Below are 26,932 nucleotides of genomic sequence, written 5' to 3' on the forward strand. Positions count from 1 at the left end.
AAGTTTAGGAATTGTGTGGTGAGGATTGTGGCAGGTTTTTTTAAAATTGGACCAGACAATTTTAGGAAATAAATGGACATGATTGCCCTTTTGCTGGGTTTGGAAAAGTTATGTTTGTGGCCAGATTTAACTTTTTAAGGGGAGATGAATCATTTGGTTTAGTGGATGATTTGGTGCAGTTTTCCTCGAGAAATGTTTAGAAGAAATAGAAGATGGGACGAAAAAAGGTTAAATTATAAATTTAGTTTATGTGGTTAAAAGAAAGTCAATAAAACTTCATAAATGTTCCATAATATTAGAAGCGAGCAAAACTTAGATGCAGATTGGGTTCCACCCAGTTCTGCAGTTCAGCCACGTGGCCCATTTTTATAGCGTCGTGTCGTTCGTTCACCTCCTTGCTCTTTCTTTTTCTTTATTTTTTCTCTTGTTTTTCTTTCTTCCTTCCAAATCTCAACCTCTACCTTTCTTTTCTTTTTTGATTTCACCATTCCTTCATCTCATATTTCTCTTGGTCTTTCTTTGATTTCTCTTTGATCTTCTTTTTCTGCTTTTTCTTCATCTCATTCTCAATCTCCACTTCCATGCCGTCCCTTTTCTTCACCATGAATTTTCACCCTTTTTTAAAAGTTTGTTCCTATTCTTCATTTTCTGCTTTTATTTAATTTGCAAATTTTAATAAAGCATGGACTCTTGTCGGACGTAGGCGAAGGATTTGGTTGGGTTTGGTCTTCTTCCATCCATGGAAAAGCATGGTTTGGTTGTTAGGGTTTTAATACACACCAAAAGATTTAAGTTGGACTGAGAAAATGGATAATACTTCAAAAGCCTAAAGCCCCAATAAAAATTGCAAATTTATAGTGAAGAAGAGGGGCAGCCATAAGAGTGGAGCTTGAGACTGGGATCAAAGATAAAAACAGAAAAAGAAAATCAAAGAGTAACAGAAAAAAGAAGGAATCAAAGAAAAATAGGGAGAAAAAAAAGTGATGGAAGTAATAGTACAAGAAGGAAAAAGAAAAAGAAAGCTGGTGATTGAGATTGAGATTTGGAAGAAAGAAGAATAAAGAAACAAAGAAAAATTAAGGAGATGAACGAAGGAAGAAGAAGAAGAAAGAATTGAAAAAATAAAAATGTCACGTGACATTGTAAAGATGGGTCACGTGGTTGGGCTGCAAGGCTGACTTTAGCCTAGCCTGCAAAGTTTTGCTCATCAGAAACCAGATGGATTGTCACTTTACTAGCCTTGACTGTGTGGCTTCAGTGAAAAAAAAAAAGGTTAGATATAAAATGTGTGGTTGGGGTGTCTTCTCGTCAACGGGCTTAGAGAGTAATTTGGGTGAATCTTAGAACCTTGACTTTTCTTCATCTTTATCTTAGTGTGCCTGAGTGTCTCTTATTTTTTTCATTAACTGATGATCTACTTTCAGATCTTAGATCTCAGTTACCATCTAAACCCATTTATCCAAGGTCTACTTAGTTACGTTTGTTGTTTGTTGTGTCCCATAATTGTAATGAATTGTGAGAATTACGTTTACAAAATCTTTAATTAAACGTGATTGACTCTTTATGATTGATCCATCAATGAAATTCATTACAATTATACAAATTTTTATTATGAATTGGTAAACTTAGTCTTGATCCCAAATAACATATGTGGGTAAATTTTTTGTAGCGGGGCCTCCTTCGCCACAATTTAGTGACTATTTTCTCGGCCTCTAACTTCCGTTTCTCAATTTAAATATAATAATAATAATAACAACAAACAAATAAATAAAATAAACCTTTCCTTTTTCCTTTTTCCTTTTTCCTTTTTCCTTTTTTTTTTTTTTTCAATTTTTAACTTTGGAATTTGTATTTTGAAATTTGATCTATGTTGGTATTCAGTTTTTGGAAGTTAAAATTTAGTCGATATATTTAGGCTAACAATTATTATTGCTTTAGTTTTATTATGCAATAACTTGAAAATTTTGAAACTAAGACGAAATAATATTTTAATTAAAATAAAATTTATATATATGCGCGCTATTTGAATGCCATAATTACTTCCATAAGATAAAAGTGGATACAAAATTTAAATTTTGAAAGAGTGTTTTAAAAATACACATAGTAAGGGTGTGCAAAATGGACATCGTCTGAAAAAGAATCACTAATTTAACTCTTGGATTAACAATTCTAGTGAAGTGTTAAAAACATAGTAGAATATTCAAGCTATGCCTAACATCCTCTAGCCATGTAGAAGTCCAAAAATCTTTAGTCTAAATACGGCTCTAAAATGCAAAATTTTTAGAGATTGAAACACACCGGCAAAACCCAAGCGGTTGCATCCTTTTCGGCCTGCAGACTGCAATTCTCTCATTTGGCCATGTTCTCAAACATCCGTTGCCTACTTGAAATGTGTGGCTGAAAAAAAAAACTTCTTCAAAATGGATTCCATTTTCTCAATCGTAAGCACAATTATATAGGGGAGGTTTCATCTTCAATAGCTTATATATTATGGAAAATATCAATTATGTACCCCTAAATTTTAGAGGTTGTATCAATTTAAACTTTGAATTCTTAGACTTGTATCAATTTAGTGTCAATTTATTGCAAATTTGAGACTGATTTAAAAATAATTAGAATCACTTGTCATATTCAAAACCATTGTGAAACATATCTTTATTCACTCAAAATTGGTTAAGGGTATGATTTTACACTTTTAAATGCGATTTCAATACAATGAAAATTGATTTTGAATTATTCATACGTGTTATTGAGGTATTTTTGAACATGACAAGTTATTTTGACCTTTATAAAATCACTCCTTATGTTCCATTTAAAAACTTTGTGTGAAACTTAAAACTATATCAATTAAACTCCCACAATTTCGTTTGATGACCATTTTTTTTAAAAAAAATTAAATCTATAGACACACTATTTCTACCTTCAAATTTCTTTCTTTGTTATCTACTTTTTATCAATGATTTAAAAAAATCAAGCCAAATTCTCAGAATTAAAAAAAAGTTATTTTAAAAAAGTTGTTTTTGCTTTTGGAATTTGACTAAGAATTCAACCATTGTACTTAAAGATATAAATCATGTGGATGAAATGGACTTAATTTTAAAAAACAAAAAACAAAATGGTTACCAATCGAGATCTAAACTTTCATAGATGAATCAATTTAGACTAGTCAAAATTTACTTTGAGAATCATTTATGCATTTACTATAATAATTCATTTTGTAAAATCGACATTTGAAGAAGTTCACACACGTTTGAGAATTAATGCATGGATAATTTTCAAAGGTAATTATAATTAAGGTTCTAAACGGACTGACTTATAAAAATTCAGGAATTTAATTGAATCAAATTATAAGTTGCACAAGATTTTGATCGAAAGAAATTTGGAGAGTGTAAAATGATATATTTACGAAAGTTCAAGGTTTAAATTGACTCAATTATCATACAATCCTCCAAGTTTAGTGGTATGAATTTTTACCCGATATATTATGGACATATATACCAAGTTCTCAGAGCTGACGACTAGGCTTCTGAGCTACCGCTGCTACTGGGTCGTTGACTTGAACTACTTGGGGACGCCATCATCATGAGGCTTAGAACTAAAGCAATCATCTGCATAACATTTTTTTAATTTTTAGTATAATTTGTGAATAAATGGATAGGGAGAAGATTCCAAGCTGGTACAAGCTTAGGTACTTACTGAAGTGATGGCAATACACAAAAGGCTGAAGCCGGGGAACTTGAAGGGTGGATGGTCAGACAAGAATAAAGCTGGATATCATCAATGAATAACAAGGTAACTGTCAAGTCGAATCTCTTGTGTTCGAAAGAAAAGAATTTAATGAGTTCATACCTGTGAGAGGACTGAAGATTAAGGGAGCGGCAATTTGGGCGAGAGAGCTCAACCCTGAAAGGCATCCTTGAACCTTGCCCTGAAATGAGTTATTATTAGTTCAATGGAGTAAATAAGTTGAGTCATTAGGACAAAATACACTTTTCATCTTTCAGGTTGGTGATTACTTAGTTTATGGAATTTCAAGAGTTATATTTTAGTCTTGAAGTTTGGATATTAGAGTTTTTTTTTTGTATGAATGACCCATTCTTATCTCTTAAATGATTAATTACTCGCCCCCTACAAACAAATGAAATATAACATTCTGCTTATGTCAAAGCTATCGCATTTTATATCGTATCGCGTTAGGATAACCACATCTATCGTAGTCCTAACGTGATGGTCATGTCTATCGCAATCTTCATTTTTCTCCACTCCATTGCAATTCATAGCGAAAGTGAAGTAAAGTGTGAGAAAAATATACGATCACAATAGATAATGGCTATTGCATTAGGATTACGATAGATATGATCATCCCTAGTGTGATTCTATATAAAATATAGTAGTGCACTTGGATATAAGTTTAATTTATTTGTGGGGGCGGATCATTAATCATTTAGGGAGTTTGGAATAGATCATCTATATAAAAATCTCTTGAAAATTATTTTAAAATGATCCTCGAGTTAATTTGACCTCGGTTGGCTAACAAAAACATAACATCATGATGTGAGAAATTTTAAATGGAGTGGAAAATGGTTCCAAATTTAAAACTATAATAGACAAGGAAATGGGATGGATGATTCAATGGTTGATGAATATGAAAACTTCGTTAGTAAGCAAATTATGAAAATATCTTTATTTACCTGCTCATGTTCACCGACTTGTTTTGATACAAGGCTGCGTAGCTGTATAAATCCGAGAACCCAATGAGCAATGATCATGCACCAGCGAGGACAAACTAGTAGAAGAGATAAATTTAAAACTTACACTTGGACTTACGAAAACAGAGAAAATAGAAAATATAGTCACAACATAAGGAACCTGGGGAAGAAAGAAAAAAAAATACATGAGAATTGGGAAACAAGGGATTTTAAAGGAGGTAATCACCCCTCAAATATTATCTCACACAATGCTAATATTTAATGTTTCTTTTATGTAATTGTTAACAAATTCCTCCAAACAAGAACATTCAAGAATAATACAGAATACAAAAATATTAAAATATAGAAATGTATATTGCAATACAACAAAGAACTACGATATACCATAATCTTACGAGACAACAAAGTTCTTCACTCCTTGTTTCCAACTCACTCCCTCTATTTATAACTAAAAGCCTAACAAACTTACTAGCTCATTACTACTATGCCCCTTCCAATAACTATGCTAACAATCCTAATAGTTCCTTAACTAGGGTCTTACGGTGATGAGGTTCAATTTTACACCTCAGACCTAGGGGAAAAGAAGAAAAATAATTCAAGTGCATCCTAAGTTGCACTTATTTTTGTACATTCAATTGTTCAATTATAATTTGTCATGTGGAGAACTTTTTTTATTTTTTAAATTACTTCTTTTCTTCGTTTGTATGTGATTAGAGTGGGATGAAAAGGTAAAAAAAAAAAAAAAAAAAAAAAAAAAAAAAAAAAAAAAAAAAAAAGTGATATTTGAATGTAAGCAAAAACAGGTTTCTGCATAGGATTTTAAGGCAAGGGATTTACCCAAATTGCCCAGGCAATGCTGTTAATAACCATCTGCAATAAATCAACTTATAGTGAGCAATGTTGATTAAATGAATAAATGGTTCACTGGTTATATAGTAGACAAGAAGGGAAAAAGTTGATCATGAAATACTAAGGGCTTGTTTGGATTGAGTAGAGAAAAAAATGTCTTTTAAAAAAGGTCATTTTTATGTGAACTCTTTTGATAAAAAGGGTTTAAAAATACACTTTAAAAATGCTAGTGGTTGCTAAATACTTTAATTTTTTTCTAAAATGACTTATTTTCAAAATTGAATACTTGAAAAGTTAAACCAAGCATACCCTAAGTTACAAGTCTGAGGTGCTTACACCAATGCTGCTGACCAAAAGGCCTAATGAAAGTAACTTATCTTCTGATAGAAGAGGAGCCAACAGGGGCATCAAAACAAGCTGCATATATGTATAAAGCAGTGTATTAAAAACAAGAGGAAGAGCAGAAGCCTCTTAATAAAACACGTAGATTCTACCTGCGAGATGGTTCCTGCAGCCCCTGAAACCAGCATCAAATCTGCGAACTGGTTCTTATCGAAGTGAAATCGAGCTTTCAAATAGTACTGCAGTGCAATACAATTTTTAACAATTGAGAGAAAGCAGTGTTTTCCCCTTTTCTCACAATATATATAATATATATATATATATATATATATTTCTGTTTTATAAACTATTTTCAAGAATAATTAATAGCTAATTTGTAAGAGTAAAGATTATTGTGGGTTTAAATATTTCCGGGTGATAATTGGAAATAAAATATAAAAAGAATTCAAATAAATAGTAATCTAAACATGTTTCTGTCGTCTTAAATTATTGATTGATCAAAAAACTGGAGGAAAAGGGTAAATTTAGTATTTATATAATATAATACTATATTTCAGGGGTTTAAATATAGGATTTTCTAGACCATTGCTCTGATACTATCTTAAATCACCAATTGACTAAAAAACTTAAGCTTCTAAGGGAAGGTAAATTTAATATTATATTATCTAATAACTAGAAAACACTCTAACAGCCTAACAAAGTCCTGATTTGTAGAGGCATTGGGAGATGAAAAATTTTCATGACATTATTCATCTCTAAATTTTTCATCTCTTCAGGTTTCTGTTTCATTAATCTGTCATCAATTACGTATGTCAAACTTGAGTAGAATTTCCATTAGCCGACTTACGATTCTTAGTATACTTATTTCAGATACTTCAAAGCAACTATTACAGGCCTCAAATCTCATTAAATATAAAGGCAATAGCGAAGAAAAGTACTTATATACCAATATCGAGGCTTGCATTCCTCCCTCACCGACGCCGGTAAAGAATACAACAACTGCGGCTAGTGAGAGTAGCGTACTACAAACAATGAAATTGTATCCTATGGTTACTGAATAGAATGGCTTACTGCAGGGTCATAGGAAGAATGAAGTGTTCTCACAGTAAAATGCTCAAGCATATAGCTGACAACTCTCACTTACCTGCTCTTGAATAAGGTAATAACATCATTCAGAGTCGGCATCTTTCTGAAAGCCGGTGTCGGTCTCGGCAATTCATTGCCATCGTCCTCACGGTCAGTAAATTCTGGCACTTCTTCCTTCAACATTGGCTGTACTAAATCACTTCCACCTGGCAAACAATCCTCGAGAAAGATTCTCATGTATACAGTTCCGACCACAGAGAAAATTGCAGCAATCTGATTGAAATCCACAGCAGAACAATAACATCACTACCATTGAATCTAAAAACATAAAGTATAGAACAAAAGATCACTGGACAGTTGAGATCATAGAGGAACAATCTCATTTATATAGTAGCAATTATAGATGAAATGGCAGCAATCTACTAGAAATTTATGGCAGAACAATAACAGTATTACCGCCATTGAATCTCGAAACATAACTATAGAATAAGAGATCAATAGACAATCGGTAACATTCACATTTATATATCTTCACATTTATATATCTTAAATTACCGATTGACCCAAAAGCTTGAGTTAGTGCATAAAGACAAATTTAATTATATTATCAAACAATATAGTATCGATTATAGAGAAGATCACAGGAATATCGTCGAAATACATACAATAAAGCAATAACAATATCACTACCAGTCTACAATTAAATCTCGACACATAACTATAGAACAAGAGATCAGTAGAAAGTTGCAATCATGGAGAAATGTTCTCATTGTAGAGAGAAATCAGCAGTAATTTGATCGAAATAAACAGCAATACAAGAACCACAACACTACGTATTGAATCTCCAAACAGAACAACAGAACAAGAGATCAGTTTCATTTCGCGAATAAAGAGAAGTACCGGAAAAATATAGTCAGTTGCAAGGAAGCGAGATGCTAAGGTTCCGCAAACGAAAGCAGCAGAGCATACTCCAGTAAGCAAACCAAATGCGGACGCTCGTTTTTCCAGTGAAGTGTTATCTGCCTGAGAATGAAATCGGAGGATCAGATTGATGAGAAATTGGCGGAAACTTGCATGAAATTGGAAGAGATGGGTGAAGAAATTACCAGATAAGCGAGAGCGAGGCAAGCAGTCGTGCCCTCGGAGACCATGGCCGTGAGAGTCCTCACAGCGTAATATGCATAGAAGAAGTTTCTCTCCCTGCTGTATGCTAATATCGCTGCACGCCAAGCCAATGATCAAGTCGCCATTAATGCGCCTTTCAGAAGCTAAGTGCGTTTAATTAAATAAAATAAATAATAAAAGTAGAAAAAGAAAAGGGAAAAAAATTCTTTTAAAGGACAAAGAACTCTATTTTCATGGATAAATTGTCATAGACTACTATCATGATACATATAAACACAAATAATAGTCTAGAGATAGACAATAAAAATTTTTACTATATTTATAAATATTTTTATTTATTTTTCTATATTTTAAAACAATCTAAAAAAATTGCAAATCTAATTTCGTTGGTCCAAACTTTAAAAAAATCAAAATTTAATGATAGTAATTTCAAAACAAATGGTCGGAATAGTTTCTGAATACAAAAATGAAAGTTAGACATGATTGAACTTTAAAAAAAAGATTAGGAATGGTCAAAATTAAAATTTTATTTTTTAGGAATCAAATATTTTAAATTTTTCATTGAAAGTATAAAAAGATGTTTTCAATTCAATAAAAATACTTTTTAAAAAATCGTAAAATTATATGTACTTTCAAGTTTGGTGAGAATAGATAGAATACTAAAAACTCTACTTAGATGAATCATGTAGTTGGTTATCTTTTTAAAGTGCTCCAACAAATATTTTAATTTGAAGTATTTTTCCCAAAGGACATTTTAAAAATCATTAGATGTAAGAGAAACTAAAAATTACATATAATTATGTATATATTAAATATCATCGTCTTCTTTGATTGGAGCGTGATTGATTTTTGAGCTTTGATTAAATCATATATAAATTTAAAAAGAAACATAAGTTAAGATGAATACAATTCACTACAATCTAAACTCGAAACATACAAGTGCAAGACCTTAAAAGTTAAATAGGAATTCAACCTATACCATTGAAAATATGAGACAATTAGGCCAATTGTCCACTTCGACCTTAAAGGCCAAGGCAAGTTTATTCCCTCACTCTTTTTGAGCCTTGGGATTACTTTCCATCTAATTGGTCCATTTCTACCTTCTTATTTCCTTTTTGAAAGGAAGAAAGGGAAACTATACATTTGCCCTCTTATAAATGTCGTTATAACTTCATACAACTACATCTTATCTCCTAAAAATCTTGCTACATCTATTATTCTAAGTTAAATTAACATCAAATTTTATGTAGCAAGCAAGTATCACGCCGATGTGTTACTTTTAATTTAGAAAAATACTTGAGTGCATCTTAAGATGTACATTTTGTGCATACCATTTAAGTGTGCAATCATAATTGTCACAATTTTTTTTTTTTTTTTTAAAAAAAATACTCGAGTGCATCTTGATGGACACTCATCTTTGTACACCCTACTAAGTATTCAATCATATATTTCTATTTGTAAATTTTCCTGATGTATCTTAAGATGTACCAAAACATTACTCTTTTAGTACTATATATATTTTGTGATCGAAGAGAATGTACAAAGATAAATATATTCTAACCGCAATTATTACTAAGAAGTTTTTAACAATAATTTCCTCAATCATTTTTGGTACGGAGCGTGCACACGAAACGTGGGCCACCGAACTCGAGGGAAACCAACAAAAACAATAATAATGAGGCAATTCAGTTGACGCAAACGTGCATAGAAATGGAAGTGCAGCACTAACCAGGAACAGAATAAGGCAAGCACAGTAACGAAACACAATCTCAAACAACAATTATTATATTCGTCCTCAAATTTTCATTATTTTTATTTTTTTAAAAAAATAAAATCATTATTTATATTAATTTTTAATAGGTTCTTAAAGTTTCAAATTTATAAATATTAGGAATTTTTTTAGTTTTAATTTTATGTTTAATAAGTTAAATTTATTAGATATAAAAATTAAATTTTATGTCTAATAAAATTCTAAGCTTTATTATGTTAGTAAATTTGTGATTTTTTTTAAAAAACATTCAAATAGATTAAATACATATATACATGTTATACTAAAATTTTGAAAATTCAAATATCTATTAAACATAAAGTTGGAAATTATGATTTATTAGATAGTTTTTAAAAACAAAGGTCATATAGAAGATAGTGTTAATTTAATCTCGAATTTCTTTTTTACTTTTTGAAACAATCGCACAAAAAATAATAAAAAATTAAATTAAAAAAAAGACCATTTTAGACAAAAAAAAAAAAATAGATATATCCGATTGAATTATGTTGATTTTAGATAGGAGAACTTATAATTTTAAAATCGACCATATAAGTATTGACATGTTGGTTTTGACGTTATATGGTAAATTTTGGTTCGATAATTGAAAAAATATTTTGCAACAATAATATGTATATAATTACCGAGTGGGATAATGGAGACTGTCATGGGTAATGTCAGCAGTGCTTTCCTTCCATACTTGTCCGACAAATTTCCTACCAGCGGTGTTATCACTACTGCTCCAAATCCTGATAGCTGCAAATTTCAATCGATAATATTAATTAATTTCACAAATTTTCATAGAATCATCCTTCTATAACATTTATTTTCGTGCATCTCATTAGATAGTATATCTCATTAATCGTTCAACTATAATTTACCGTGTGATAATATCTTCTTATTTTTTTATAAAACAGTTTAATTATTTTTATATAAGTGATGAAAAGGATACATAAGGATGTATACATCTTGGAATGAATCTAAATATTATCATTTTCATATACAGTTATCCATATTTTTATTAAATTATAAGTTCAATCTTTTAATTTTGCTTTTCAAAAGACTAATAAGGTTAATAAATAATGCTTCTATAAAATTAAATAATGATTTAAAAATAACTAATAAATTATATTATACTTAATTCAACTAACTTAAATTTTAATTCAAGCTATAAGCCTAAGTAAACGTGATACAAACTTTTAGTTAAATGAAATGAAAGCAAATAAGTAAATAAAAGCACTACTGACCATGACTAGACCTACTAAAGTAGAAAACTTTTGAAGTATGTGAAATAAAGATTCATAACTTAGCGAGATAAAGGTGTGTTTGGTATTGCTTCTAGAATAAGCATGTTAATAACAAAAGCAGGATTTTTCAGTACAACCTAGATATAGTAATCTGAACTTTTTTTTAAAAAAAAAAAATTATTATTATTTATTTAATTAATTAAAAAAAACTATATCTCAATTACTATCCAACTATTAAATTATTGAAAAAAAAAGTACAGATGGGATATTCTCACTTTAAAACTTAGCAAAATACTTCAACCGTAAGTATTTTGTTATTGATTATTTTTTAAGTGATTAGTAGTAGGGTAAATATTAATTTATCCCCCTAATTTGAACTCTAAATTAAGAATGGTATCAATTTAAACCTTAAACTTTTGGAGTTGTATTAATTTAAACACTGAACTTTGAGATTTATATCAATTTAACCCTCAAACTAATAATTTATCAATTTAAACTTTGAACTCTTTATAAGTATATCAATTTAAACCCTGAACTTTCATAAGTATAACAATTTAAATCCTACACTTTCATAAGTGTATTCAAATAAAACATAATGAATGAAATGTTTAAGTTGATACAATTATGAAAGCTCAGGACACTACAAGAAAAAGGGACTCTCCCGACGTCTAAAATAACCATGGAAAAATACGTCGTCGGGAGAGAGCATATCTCCAAATAACATAAGGGTGTCCTCTGGAGTACTTAATAACTCCTGGCGCGGTATGTGCCTCGTCGGCAGTTTAAAATAACTCTGACACCTCACCATGCCTATCTAGAGTTGGGAACGGAGGCCAATATGGACAGGTCAAACTCCTGACAAATTATTTAATTCGTCGGGAGTTGTGTAGGAATTCCTGACGGTTACGATAGCCCGTCGGGAGTTCTGATTTAAATCCTCAAATCGAACCCCCCAACTCCAGATTTGCTTTCCCAGCACACAACAGAATATAAAACGCCAAATTGAACCAGCTAATTTTTGGTCGTCGTCCGTCCGTTGTCGTTCGTCCTTTAATCGTTTGTTCATACGTCAAACCAACCATTGATAAGGTGTTTATATAATATGTATGCATGTCAATTAGGCAAAGCAATGTTAGGGAAGCTCTAAGAATAACCTGGGTGCGTCTTCCATTTTTTTAGTACCTAATTTTGTGGTACGACCTTACTTGAACAGGATTTGTTATATAAATGGTACATCTGTGTCCTTGTGTTCTAAGAAGTACCTAATTTTGTGCTATTAAAAAGTTCATTATTATTATTTCGGTTATGCGTTGTTTTGAGGATAATGACATCATTCATGTGAATGGAAAAATCAATCCAAAAACTGATATTTATGTGATTAACTTAGAGCTTGTTTTTTCAGATCTGGACCAGGTAATATCATTGAGACCTTTTATATAGTTCTACACAAGTTTTGTTCATTTTGGAATGCAGACTATAATCATGCAAAATTTTGAATTCTACTCCCAACAACTTTAATTCATCATAGATTCATATGATAAAAGAGGGTGACTTGATGAGATCCCATGCTTTAGAGTTAGATATAGAAACAAAAACAAGTTGTCTTTAGAAGCTGTTTGGATGTTTTGCATTCTATCTCCTCTTTGATCTCTTCTTTCCTTGACGGTTCGTTATGATATATTGATAATATAAAGTTGTTCTTACTAGAGCTTTTATTACTAACAAAAGTATTGTAAATAAATAAATAAATAAATCCTTGTGTTCATTTAAATGAGAGTTGGTTGATTTAGCCATTGACATTATGAGGAACAGGCTTCGTGCTTTTCCATTTTAGATATATGGTCCATCCAAAAAAGAAAAAAGACTTGAAAGTTGATACATCTATTTAAAGTTCATTTTACTCTTCCTTGTTTATTCATAGAGTGTCAAAAATTATTATTATCAGCATTTTTTTTTTAAAGAAATGACGTTCAGCAAAAAGAATAAAAGGAAAGAAGGGGAAGATAAGCTATCCTCCCAACTTATACTAAAGAAGATTGTTATAAAAATTGAAGAATGGTGTAGTAGTTATGGCGCCGCTATGGTTTAGATTTTGAACTTAAAATAAAAATGAAACGCACTTTAACCATAGTTAAATTTAGCTCATTCTCTAAGTTGGGTGCATCAATGACACAATGTTAGGGAATTTTCTTGTGGGGGGAGGAACCAATAACATAATGTTTAATTTGTAAAACGAGGTGTTATTTGCAGAGTAGCAAGTTGGTTTCCTTGGGGAAATTGTCTTACCGTGTAATTCATTTGCATAGGTATTTGCGTGTTGTTCTGTCATCTATATTGTGTGACTAATTCATTGTATGTCTCATTTAGTTGAATATGATATTTCTCAACCGTCGATATTTTGCCATCTATATTATTGTCCTATAGCTTAATGATTAATTATATAAATGAGATTCATATAATTAAATCTAGTGAATATCATGATTGATTGAGAATATTAAAAACTATAGGTTATGTCTTATATATATATATATATGATATTTATTTAAATTAAAATTAATTTTTTTTAATTTTAATTTTCAAAATTAAAGGGAGAGAAATAATTTTCCTCCCCTTAATTCTCTCTAGGAAAAACGTGATGAGTGGACAGTTTTGTTGTAATCATCTTCTACACAGAAGATTGGTTACAGATGCACTTTATGTATGATCTCTCTCAAGTTCCCCTTACAAAAAGAAAAATTTCCTCTATCAAATCTCAATCACTTTCCAAAATATTCAGAGTCCACACCTCTTGAGAATTCTCTGTTGGGGTTGATGTTATAAATCTCGTAAGATCCTGTAGTTTGTAAATACTTGTATGAATAAACATTTGTGATTTATAATATACAATATTTTATTCACATTGTCTATAAAATATTTGATATTTTAGTTGCATTAACCATAAACCAATAAACTAAGATCTATGGTTATCATTGTAACTTAAACATGTATGTGGAGACATACAAGTTGATGGTGTTTTAAGTGATAACCTAAATGGTCTGTAGTATAAGGATAAGGAGGGATGGTGACACTACGAGTATGGCCCGCTTAGTAGATGTTACAAATGTTGTAAAGTGCTACAAATGATCTGATCCTGATCATTCATGTATTAGAAATGCGAGTGTCGATATTCTATACAAAGGAGTTTGTATAAGACCGAATTACGAAATGTTTAGTCTCGTTATATAACACCATTCATAATCGAGACTTTCATTTCACTAGGATGACCATAGGTAACATGACCTTAATCCTGAGTGAGTTGTGAACTCTTGCCCATAAGGGCGGTCCTTTGATTTGCATGGGTGAGAATGACAAGATCGCCAACTCAATAAGCCTACCATTTTGGGGATTCGTCTGATTAGGGAGTTGGAAACTCAGTTACACAAGATGAAATTCACTCCTTCCCTGAAGTAGGGGTAAGTAGATAAATTGTTCCCTTAAGGGCTGATTCCGGGTTTTGAACAATATGGCATCACACCCTCTTTTGGCCTAAGAGGGATTTATCTATTGTTCATTAGAGGAACCAGTGGTACTTAAGGAGTTAGATGTAACTACAGGGAAAAAATGATAATTTGGCCCAGCTGTACTTACGAGCGATTTGTGAAGGGTCATCGTACTGTTGATTGGTTATATCCAATGGACACATAAATATATCTGTAATGAGAAGAGTACAACTGTCAGTCTTTAGTGGAGTGTTCGATAGTTAACAGATGGTGGATAATGCGATTAAAGAGTTTAGTCAGTTATTCATGTACTGTTGGAGTTTCGAGCTACAGGTCCATAAGGTCCCCTTGGTAACTCAATGGATTCAAGTTGAGAATAAGTTTTTGGATTAATATGAAATGTTCAAATTAACAAGAGGGAATTTGATTATATATGATATAATTAAATTAATTCAATTATATATGATATAATTGATATAATGTATTTGATACATTATTGTTATGTTTGGATGAACTAATATTTGAATATGATTCAAATATAATTTCTATGAATTAGATTCATAGTTATTACATTCCATAAAAGAGAAAAAGAACTATGGTTTATATATTGTATATGATGCAATATTAAGACTATAGGTTATAAACATAATATGATAAGTGAGTAATTGTATTTATTTATAATTTATTAATTATATGATAATTAATTTCTTTTTCTCCATAATCACCCTTAGTGGGTAATTGCACGGTTTTATGAAAATTGAGGGATAAAATGAAAACAGTTTTCTAATGTTCCAACAAGTTATCCAATTCACTATAGAGTGACTACACGATAGCATCGAGTTTACTAGACGATAGATTTCTCATCTAAACAAGCGAGTATCCAGTCTATGCAAGTTTACTAAATGATAGCTTTTCCATCTAAACGATTGAGTATCCAATCTATTCGATAGACTTTCCTCTTCTGCACGACAACGTCATCGTTTACTCGATTGTCTCCTCCTACACTCTAAATCTTTCCTCAAACCAAAATAAGTTAGAGTCCACCACTCATGGATTCTCACATCGAGAATACCAAGGTAATTTAGTGATAGTGTCCAGATCTGTTTGAGGATCGAGTTTTTACTCGTTGCTATTCGAGAGAGTTTGTCTTGCTCGTTGCGTTCGTGTTGTTTGACGAGTTGGTGAACGATCGAGGGATACACTTGAAGAAGGGTTCTTCAAAGGTAAAGTCTCTCATCCTTTGTATTTAATTCAAAGCGTGTTGTAATTATGACTTAATGCATAATCTGTTTAGTATGACTGTAAATGTATGAGTTCTTTCACAATGGAGTTTGGGCCATTCGCTTCCACTCATAGGTCCTCTATAATTAGAGTTCCTTCATTCTCTTCCCCTACAAAGAATACAAAAGGCTCCGCTTGGTGGTGTTATCATTAGTTGTTCGTGATCAAATTGATCGTGATAGTTCGCGACCGTTTTGGAAAGAGGATTTCATAAAGAAGAAGAAATTGTTCTTCAAGGATAAGTCCTTAATTATTTTTTCCCTCCCTAGCATGTTGTAAAATTGTTAATGCATAATTATTTTTCGTTTTGTAAATTTTGATTTTGTGTAAAAATTAAAATTGGGAACAATTCCCACTTCTGCTGCGGAACTTCACTGTTCCTTCATAAAGTAAGAAGGTGAGGAAATTGAAAGCTAATTTCGAACAATATCAATCGAGGATTAAGGAACTTGAAGACGTTAAAAAACAAATGAGAGAGGATCATGAAGACAAATGGAAGAAATGAAAAAAAAAATGATTGAAGATATAATACGATCACAGAGAAAAGGGTCATCGAATTAGGTATGATTACTTCACTATCTAGTTGGCTAGTATGTTGCTATCCTACAGGTATGGTAGCAAAGTAGTTATGTCTTACTAGTAGCTTTATGATAATGAATTGTTGGCTATCTTGCAGTTATGGTAGCCAAAAACTGGATTTTGATATGTTTTCTAGAGTTATTGTGTGTTTGTGGATATTTATGAAATTTGAATGTTATGTGGGGGTGGGTTGAGATTGGTTATACTTGTTTTGGAGTTCAACTTATAAATTTTTGTCTACTTGTGGAAGTTTATGAATTTTGAATGTCTCGTGTGGGGTGGGTTGAGGTTACTTATACTTGTTTTGGAGTTCAACTTGGAAGTGTGTTCATTTTCTTCGTTTTGTACTCTTGGAAGCGTGTTTATTTTCTTCGTTTGTAAGATTGTAAGATTCATCTAATGACATTTATTTGATTGTGAAAATTTATGAATTTTGAATGTTGTTTGGGATGGGTTAAGATTAATTATTCTTTTGGAGTTTAACTTGTGGTCTTTGTGTGTTTGTAGAGGTTTCAGGTTGAGAACATTTAGTATTGAAAATGTGTTGATTGTCTTTTTGTAAGATTGTTACTCATTTTTTTGTTTTGTAGGATTGTAGGATTTTCTTTGTTTTGTAGGATTGTAGGATTTTCTTTGTTTTGTAGGATATGTAGGATTTACGTTATTGTTTTTGTTTTCTTATAGGACGCTGTTTGAAGATGATGCTGGAAATGTTGTTGGAGATGTTGTGTTTGAGATCGTATGTTTGGAGATGTTGTGTTGGAGACGTTGTTTTCATGTTCTTTCTTCTATGTATTTGTGAAGACATATTTCTTTTGTAAACCATTTTGCCAACTTTTCTCTATTTTGTGTAATAAAGAATACTATCAACTTTGTTTGTTTGTTTTATTTCTTATGTGAATATTTTTGAGTTACTTAATAATGTTAAGTAGGTTATTCATATCAAACTAAAAAAAAATTAAAAGTTAAAAAAATAACTACCTCCTAACGAAACGTTGAAGTGTTAGCCGTCGGGAGCTCGAAGCACTCCCGACGATGTCTATACATGCATTGGGAGTGTCAAACTCTCGACAATATGTGTTTCCACGTCGGGAGTTGTACTCCCAACAGGCATATCCCAACCAAAATTTCAACGCATTTTTTACCATTGTCCGATGGTTTCAAGCGTCGAAAAATGAGTGTTTTCTTGCAGTGGGATTTAAATTTATACATGTATAAAAGTTCAAGGTTTAAATTGATATAATTATTAGTTCGAGATTTAAGTTATACAATCCTCAAAGTTCAGGGTTTAAATTGATATATCACCTAAAATTTAGGGGTATAAAATTGATATTTACCCTTATTAGTAAAATATTGACTAAAAGTACTTGGAAGTATTTTTTTTTCCAAAAAAAAAAATGAAGAATCACTATTTGGTCATGTCAGCCTAAATAAATGTTATAATATCTTTTTTGTGTTGCACTTGAAATATGAAAATAAAAATCCAAATTAACTTAAGGAAACAAAAAAAAAATAGATATTCGAATCTTTGACATTTAGGGAAGCGTTTGATTCTTCTTCTTCTTTTTTCTTTAGGAATGTAGATTTTCAGAATCGTCAGATATTTTAAATCATAAATAATGTGTTTCTATAATTACCACGAAACAAAGGACCCCTTAATTTGATCGAAGTCCACAAGTATGAAAGTGGAGAGCACTTGTCAGGAAAGGTTGGAAAAGTGGGGAAGTTTCCCCCACAATGCTCATAAAAGATCACGAAACTTCACTTCAAGCCAATTAGAGGTGGCCGGTGGTGGAGAGTGAAAATTGAAAGCTACAAAAATAAAAGGTGGGTGGGCCTACTTGCTACTTTTTAAAGTTTCTTTCTCTTGCATTCTTTCTCTATTTGGAATTTTATTTGATGTTGAAATTCAAGAATCTTTCACTTTAAGAATTTATATATATATATATATACCACAACTTAATTAGTTGAAATATGTTTAAGAGTAATTTCTGACTTACTTGACAAAAATCACTTTCTTTTTTCAAATACATTATGTTTCGCAAATGTTAAAATTAGTTTTTAAAACATAAAAATTATATTAAAAATATTTACAAATAGTAGTAAAATATCACAGTCTATCTACGATAGACTACTATACCATAATATAGATAAACATAGATAATAGTCTATCAAAGTTTATTGCGAATGACAACGAAATTTTACTCAATTTGTAAATATTTTAGTTTATGTTTTTATATTTGAAAAACAAAAATCTAAAAGTGATTTCAAATTGATTTTTTTATAATTAATTGAGAGTTGACTCTTGGTGAGTTTGTTGACCGGATGATTCCCAAGAATTTGTTTTTATTTCATTCATTTATTGAAATACTAAAGTTGCCCCTTATATTTAAGAATTACTTTTTTTTTTTTCCTTTTAGTTAAATAATTTCACAAATAAAAATATTATTTTTAGTAATTTAATCATTCTAAAATCCACTATGAAACTAAATATAATACCTCTAACGCTTTTAAATATATGAAAATCATATTACAAATTTGGAGTCAAACATTAATATGATGGTATGAAAATCAATTTAAAAAACAATTATACCTATATCTTTTTTTCTAAAATCATTATTTTAAAATCATCACTCCTAACATATGCACTTAAACTCCACTCATGTCCACTACAAGCATATTTGGGATACTAAAAATTTAATTTCATAAATATTAATGGACTCTACACTAATGTAAATAGATCACACTCTATTTTTCAAAATATGTTGATGTGACAAAAAGTAAATAAAGATAGTATTAAAAAAATTGTAGTGCTATAAAATTTTCCACATGTTAGGAAGTGAATTTTGTGAGGTTCAAAATCAATTTCAAATAAACATCTTTATCTTTAATCATTCAAATTAAATTTAATGTCTGATTTTCCAAATTTTAAATTATCAAAAGTTAAACAACACGAAGTTGATTGGACACGAAATCATTCGGGAACACGCTCCACACATGTGTTTGGGACATGTGTCCAATAATGTACCACTTGGGAAATGCTTGAAATTTAGAACTCATTTTAGAAAGAAATTAAAAGGGATAGCTCATTTAACTTAAAAGGAAGAAAAAAAAAGGGATTGGCTACCCGAATAACTCGAATAGAGTCTCTAATTCAGATTAGGTTGTCGGGTTATTTATTTTTTCTGTTTTTAATTACATTTTTATTAACTTAAAATACTTAAGTTTATGTGCATCATATATTAATAATTAAAATTTCATAAAACTTAAATATTAAATATCAAATCTAAGATATCTATTACAAACTTCAAACAAATATCATAAAAATATATATGAGTTATAATATTTATAAATTATAATACATATATATATATATATATATATATATTTAGGTTTAGATTAGGTCAACCCGAATTTTAAAATTTGTAATCAAAACCCAACCTAACTCGAAAAAATCATAAAAAATTCAATCCAACTCAACTCAAAATTAAAACTAACTAAATCATATCCTTACGAGTTGGGTTGAGTAGTCAAGGTTGATCAAGTTGTCTTGATCATCATCCCTTTTAATGTGATTGTCTTTTTTTTTTTTTTTTTCTTTTTAATTGACACGTCGTGTTCTACGCATGTTTTGTTTTTAGATTAAAGCATATTTTGAATTGATTTCAAGTAAATAAATAATTTAACATTTTTAGATTAAATTTAAAATACAATAATTAAAAAAAAACACATTCTTGAAATATAAATTATGTGACTAAACTGATTACTTCTATCCAAGATACTCTCTAAATATATATTATTTCTATTTAGTCTATGTTGTACTCTAGATTTCTTAGATTAATCAAACCTATTGTTTTATTTTCTTTCTTAAAAAAAGTAGTGTCTATATATATAAATATATATATATGATAAGCGGTAATTCGTAAATTAAGAAATATATAAAAGATTTTAAATATGTTATTAATCAACTTAAGTATGGATCACACGTAAGTTCACCACTAGTTGATCTTTTGTTTAATAACTCCTAAATAATAATAATAAAAAAAAACTAGAATAAATTAAAAAATTTGAAAAGTTAGTGAGGAGCTAACCATCATATTTTTTTTCCCTCAAGAAATCAATCTCAAAATCTATATGTTAAAGATTTTACAAACAACTTTGAGTGATTTTGTTTGGGTTAATTAGGTCTCGTTTGACAATTATTTGATTTTTTTTTAAAAAAAAAAATTAAATATATAAATATTATGCATCTCCAAATTTCTTTTTTAGTCATTACTTTTTACTAATAGTTTAAAAAATCAAGTCAAATTTTGAAAGAAAAAAATAGATTTCAAAAATTTGTTTTTATTTTTAGAAATTGATTACGAATTAAACAATTATACTTAAGCACAATGCATATCATTGTAAAAAAAAAAATAAGGAAATAGACTTAATTTAAAAAAAAAAAAAATGATTATCAAATGGAGTCTTAATAATTCTTAAATCCCTCCAAAATCTAACTTCAAACATACTCTACAAGTAAAATTGAGACATTTAAAAAAAAAAAGTTAAATTCAAATTCACAAAATTACCTAACAAAATTGGTTTACAATGCCATGAACGTTGCAAAAACTTTGAACAAAATAATAATAATAATAATAATAATAATAAAAGAGAGAGAGAGAGAGAGAGAAAGTTGTAAGAAGAAGAAGGAGAAGAAGAGTAAAAAGTAAAAAGTAAAAGATTAAAAAAAAAAAAAAAAAGTAAAGTTACCGCCTGTTGGAAGCCACTGAGGTATATGGCGAGAGAGCACTCATCACGGCCAGGGCAGAGCGCCGCCATTGTGACGTCGGTGATCGCTGGCAACACCATAACCGCCGCCGCCGTCGACAGAAACACCGTCACAAACAGATGCCTTACCCCATTACTCAACAATTTCTCCATTTTTCTCTCTAACTTCCTTTCTTATTCTTCTGTCTTATATATATATATATGAATGCTTTGGGTTTAATTCATAACTTGCTTTCGGCTTAATCGAGAAAAAACGTGGGCCCAGCTCAAAAATAAATGGAGCAAAGTGGAAAAGAGACAAAAACTTAATTAATTTGTCCTATTTAGAAAAAAAAAGAATATATAAAATATTAATTAAGGTCTCTTCTTTCTTTTTTTTTAGTAATTTATCTCTCTTCACTTTTTTTAGAATTGGAAGAATTGGTAGGTAAAACGTTTAATAGGTTAAATTTCAGTCCTCTTGTAGAATCTTTATGTATGGCTTAATGGAGAGATTATTTGGTGACATTGTTCTAATGTGTTAGAATTTATGAGAGAGAAATATCTTAAATTTATATTTTGAATTCAATATTAATTGTCATGATGACAACTACATTATAATAGCCTCATAAAATAATTTGTCCTGCTCTCTAGATTAGAGATCGTAAATGGAGTTGCATGATTTAGTGGTTGAGATTCGTAGGTATCTCTACTTTTTCTAAAAAGTTGTAGGTTCGAATTGTGTGTTCTAATGTTTTTATTTTAAAAAAAGAAAATCATTAGTATTTTTACTGTACATTTTTGTCAAATCTAACATTTTTAATTAAAAAAATTAGAGTGAAATTGCACTTTTAGACCATAAGATTTGAGGTTGATATTTATTTGGTCTCGAAAATCTTAAAAGTAACAATTTGGTCATTCATATATTTGTAAAATAATTCTAAATAATGGTTCATAACTTAACTTCAACATAATAGAATGGTAAAAAAATCGTTATTTGCTGATGTGGACTGTTGAAATGTCGATCTTATTTTATTACTTTAGAAAATAAATTGAAATTTAATCTAAAATTAAAGCAAGTAAATTAAAATTTATAATGCAGAACTCAAAGAGGACATTAAATTTCTCTTTAGCACCTCTAATTAAAATCTATAATCCCAATACGTCAATATGACTCTCTTTCTTTACTAACTCTTATCTATATATGAGTACAATAGGAGGGGAAGATTTGAACCACGAACCTCTTGATTGCTAACATATATCAGTTGAGTTGTGCTCGTTTGGACATGAAAAAACATATATAATCGTTCTTAAAGGAGAAAAATTATTGAATGAAAAGCTGGCACCATGTGATTTCCTCTAAAAATTGCATATGAATTTGAAATTTTGCTTACCCTAATAATCAATAATCTTAATTACATGGAACGAAAAATTTGGTCTCTCCATCAATAAATTTGTTCTTCTTAATGGTCAATGGTTTATTTTCCAGCCTAAAAAAGAAAAAGAAAAAGAAAAAGCCTCTATTTCCATAGGAAAGCAACAAGTTTATAATTTTCCTTTTGAAAAAAATGGAGGAGAGAGAAAACAAGATCAATGTGAAAGTGAGAACATGAAAAAAAAAGGAGATAGAGAGATGTTTAATTTTGAAGAGGGAACTAGGAATGGTCGATGACACACTAACAAAGAGGAGGTGAGGGAGAGAAGTTTAAACATAAAGTAGAAAGGTGGAAGGAATAAAAACGTAGCTTGTAAGTTTGGCAATCACTATATTTTTGCAATATAGTACAAGTATAACACAATACGTGGAAGCAATTACAATTTGATTAGGGTTTGATTAGGGTTTATATATATATATATATATATATATACACACACACACATTATCATATTAAAAATGTTAAGGCTAAACATCGGGTTTTTTCTTAGTACAACAAATGTGTGTGTCGAAATTTGAATCTCTATGTTTAAGAAATGGATAAATATACTGATCTTCTAAACTATTGTGGATGGAAATTCTTAATTATAACTTTTAGATGAAATAAAAATATTTTTGTTGAGTAAAAAATTTGGATCAATTACAAATCATCACGACATTTTTTAAATTAATAACGAAATTATACATCATCAAATTTGGGACTACTTAAAAATTAATATGTGTCATAAATTGAAATTGAAGCATAAGTTAGAAAAATCTCCACGTGTTTTCATCGTCACGGTTAGATTGAAGATAATAATTTAGTCTAGTTTGATATTAATATTTGATCTTAAGTCCAATTGAGCTCTCAAAACAGGTTTAATTTGACCTAAAAAGCCAATTGATACCCAATTAAAAATTGGTTGGGCCTAAGGGTCAAGTCCATAGACTAACCAAACCCAAGCCCGCAAAACCCAACTTAGAACTTTATAAATAGAGAAGTTCTCCTTCATTTAAAAGATTCATTAATTGTACACTTAGAAAACTTAGATAGAATTCTCCCTTCAGAAGACTATCTGACTCTGAGACTAAACCACACTTGAAGACTGAAATTCTTTAGAGATACAAATATTCTTTCAAAACTTTAATTTCAAGAACATTCACATACTACGCTTCCTCAAATCAAGCATATACATTTAACACCCAGAACAAGCTGCAAAGCCCTCGAGATAAAGTCACGTTCGAGAACAAGCTACAAAACTCTCGAGACAAATCAACATTAAAAACAAGTTGTAAGGTTTTTAAGACAAATCCAACATCGAAAACAAAGCTACAAACCCTCGGAGACAAATCCACGTTTGATTGGGAACAAGCTGCAAGGTCCTTAAGACAAATTAACATTGAGAACAAGCTGCAAAGCTCTCAAGATAAATTTACTTTTCAAGATAAAACATCAAATGATAAATTATTAGAGACCATACTTACAATTTAGAAATGAATATACATACAGAGATTATTTTTAACGAATTAAATTTCTCCAAAAATCTCGTACAACCATTATTTTTAAAGTTTATTTGAACAAGAGAAATTAGTATCGGTTAAATGGGAATTAAATTTATTGTTATTAACATGTTGGGTATTTTTGTATATCAAAAGAATTGATATTGTTGACATAAAAATTAATCCATGTTTTCATTATAGGTAAAAAAATATCAACGATAATGGGAAAATGTTAACAAATGTGAATATAATACTAATAATAAAGTTTTCTTTTCCTTAATTTAAATTTAAATGTTCATTTCTATGATAATTTTTTTTAGAAAGACACATATTTACTTTTTGGCCCTTGAAATGTTGGTTCATAAGCACTTTGGTTTTTTTTTAGGTTCTAAACTCGATAATTTAAATCCTGAGATTTACGTTTGGCAGCACTTTGGTCTCTGGTTAACAAAAGTTGACATCTTTTTTTTTTTTTTTTTTTTTATAATAAAAAAAAAGACTAAATTATACAAAATATCCCTAAACTTTCTCATTTGTGTCAAAATATTCTTGACCCCTCAAAAGCTTCAAAAACATCCTTAAACTTTAAATAGACATTTAAAAATACCATTATCGTTACTTTTGGATGAAATCCTAGTGTTTGTTTCAAAAATATTCTTAAACTTTTAAAAAAGTTTCTAAAATATCCTTACTGACATTATATGAATACAAACCGTTGATACTCCTTTCAAATGTCTTTGAACTTTTAAAAATTACATTAATACTCCTAGTCGTGCAAAAAAAAAAAAAAAAAAAATTAAGAATACTCCTACCGTTAGTATCGGGATAAATTTATTTGAAATTTTATTGGGCTCGAGAATAACCAAGTTTAAAGCAACTTGTATAGATATTTTTTCTCCCATATAGAATCTCATTTTTCTCTCATTTGTAAAATTCTTATACCAATTTTGTCATGACAAAATATAAAGTATAACTTTAAGTTAAAATATAAAACCCCACGAAACTCCAAAAATAAAAATCTCTCTAAAACTTACTAAAACTATAAAGAGCCAAATACACAAAAAAAAAAAAAAAATGTAGCTGGAAATTGTGATGAGGTGTAGATTAACAGCACTTTTAAAAGGAAGTGGAAGGGCCGAGTGAGAAAGAGACAGTCTAATAAATCTACATTGGTCTATCTCCTCACTCCTTTTAAATAAAGATTATTTAGCTGATTGCCAAAAACGGTTAGCAATTAAGATGTTTTTCTTAAAAAAAAAAAAAAGAAAAAGAAAAAATAACGGTGATGTAAGAAGTTTCCATTAAAAAAAAAAAAAAAAGCAATGCAACCATAATTCCCCCTTCTCATATACCAATTTTTTTTTTTTTTAATATTTTTTTAAAAAAATATCGTATAACAGTTTTGATTAAAAACCACTTTTAATCCCTAAACTTTCGTAGAAATTAACAATTTAGTCAATGGACTTTGGATTGTAACGATTTAGTTCTTAAACTTCCAATTTTGTAATAATTTAATCTATGAACTTTATTATGTAACAATTTAGTCATTGCATTTTAAAATTTGTAACAATTTAGTTCCTTTTATAGAAATTGGTGTTAAGATTTAATGAGATTTATTGCATAAACAAACCGATAAACTAATTAGAGACTAGATATTTTTATAAAATACAAAGTCTACGTCATAAAATAATAAAAATTGACATCTAATTTTGATAAATTTGTTTATGTTAAAAACTGACCCATTTACTATCTATTATTTGATTGATTAATCTTTTATATTGCAATGGCTGAAGAGACTTAATATGGAAAGGATGTCTCTACGATGTTTTTCATGTTCTGCCTCAGACTTGGAATAGATCAAAATATCATCTATAATTACAATCACGAAATTATCAAGATAGTCCTTAAAAATTCTATTTATCAAGTCCATGAAGGTTGCTGGGCATTCGTTAATCCAAAGGGCATCACAACGAATTCATAATGCCTATATCTTGTTCGGAAAGCAGTCTTAGGTATATCCGACTCCTTGATTCGTAGTTGATAATATCCAGATCGTAAGTCTATTTTGGAGAATACTGAGGCTCCTTGTAATTGGTCAAATAGGTCATTAATGCGTGGGAGTGGATATTTATTCTTTATTGTCAACTTATTTAACTCCCGATAATCTATACATAAACGCATTGATCCATCCTTTTTCCTAACAAATAAAACAGGTGCTCCCCATGGAGACACACTAGGGCGTGACCAAATTATTATGAATTTAAAAGTACAAGGACTAAATTGTTACATACAAAATTTTATGGACTAAATTGTTACAGAATTAAAAGTACAGAGATTAAATTGTTACAGAACTAAAAGTACACGGACTAAATCGTTACAAATTAAAATTGAGAGACTAATTTGTACTTTCATTTAGGGATCATTAAGATTTTTTAACCAACAAATTTTTATTGAATATAATAGAGACGGCACAAAAGATAAATGCAATTCAACTGCACTTAAATATTTTCTTCCAAAAAAAGGTTGGCACAATCTTTCCCCAAACACCAAAGGCCTAGCTTTCTCGCAATTAGTAGCATTCTAATTGAGCAGAAAGAAGTTCTCTTTAGGTTAAACCAGACCCCTGATGCTACTTCAAATCATTATTTACTTAACGTTTGGGCACCAAATGTTCGAATCTTTTTCTTTTCTTCCTTTAATATTAGCAATTCATAAATTTATTTTAAATCAAATTACCCGAAATATCTTTAAATATTTGATAAATTTAAATTATAATCTTAGGCTTGAAAAAGTTTCATCTTTTTTTG

General features: G+C 29.8%; 1 protein-coding gene across 3 annotated transcripts; it reads right to left on the bottom strand.

The window, feature by feature from the left end:
• Positions 1-631: 631 nt before the first annotated feature.
• LOC120077154 (tetracycline resistance protein, class D-like) lies at positions 632-21,418 on the bottom strand. 3 transcript variants are annotated; one of them, XM_039031058.1, is made up of 15 exons: positions 21,215-21,418; positions 10,521-10,632; positions 8,093-8,205; positions 7,887-8,009; positions 7,045-7,259; positions 6,847-6,922; positions 6,053-6,139; positions 5,895-5,975; positions 5,547-5,579; positions 4,816-4,869; positions 4,692-4,733; positions 3,850-3,928; positions 3,697-3,767; positions 3,475-3,608; positions 632-2,397 (listed from the first exon to the last, which is right to left on the bottom strand). In XM_039031058.1, the coding sequence occupies exons 1-14, from the start codon at positions 21,383-21,385 to the stop codon at positions 3,519-3,521; spliced, it is 1,347 nt and encodes a 448-aa protein (XP_038886986.1). In that variant the 5' UTR covers positions 21,386-21,418; the 3' UTR covers positions 632-2,397; positions 3,475-3,518. The 3 variants fall into 3 exon arrangements, with proteins under 3 accessions (XP_038886986.1, XP_038886987.1, XP_038886985.1); XM_039031059.1 differs by lacking the exon at positions 632-2,397 and having other exon boundaries at positions 3,310-3,608; positions 4,828-4,869; XM_039031057.1 differs by lacking the exon at positions 632-2,397 and having other exon boundaries at positions 3,310-3,608.
• Positions 21,419-26,932: the final 5,514 nt, after the last annotated feature.

The sequence above is a fragment of the Benincasa hispida genome, chromosome 5 (assembly GCF_009727055.1).
Source record: "Benincasa hispida cultivar B227 chromosome 5, ASM972705v1, whole genome shotgun sequence".
Lineage (NCBI taxonomy): Eukaryota > Viridiplantae > Streptophyta > Magnoliopsida > Cucurbitales > Cucurbitaceae > Benincasa > Benincasa hispida.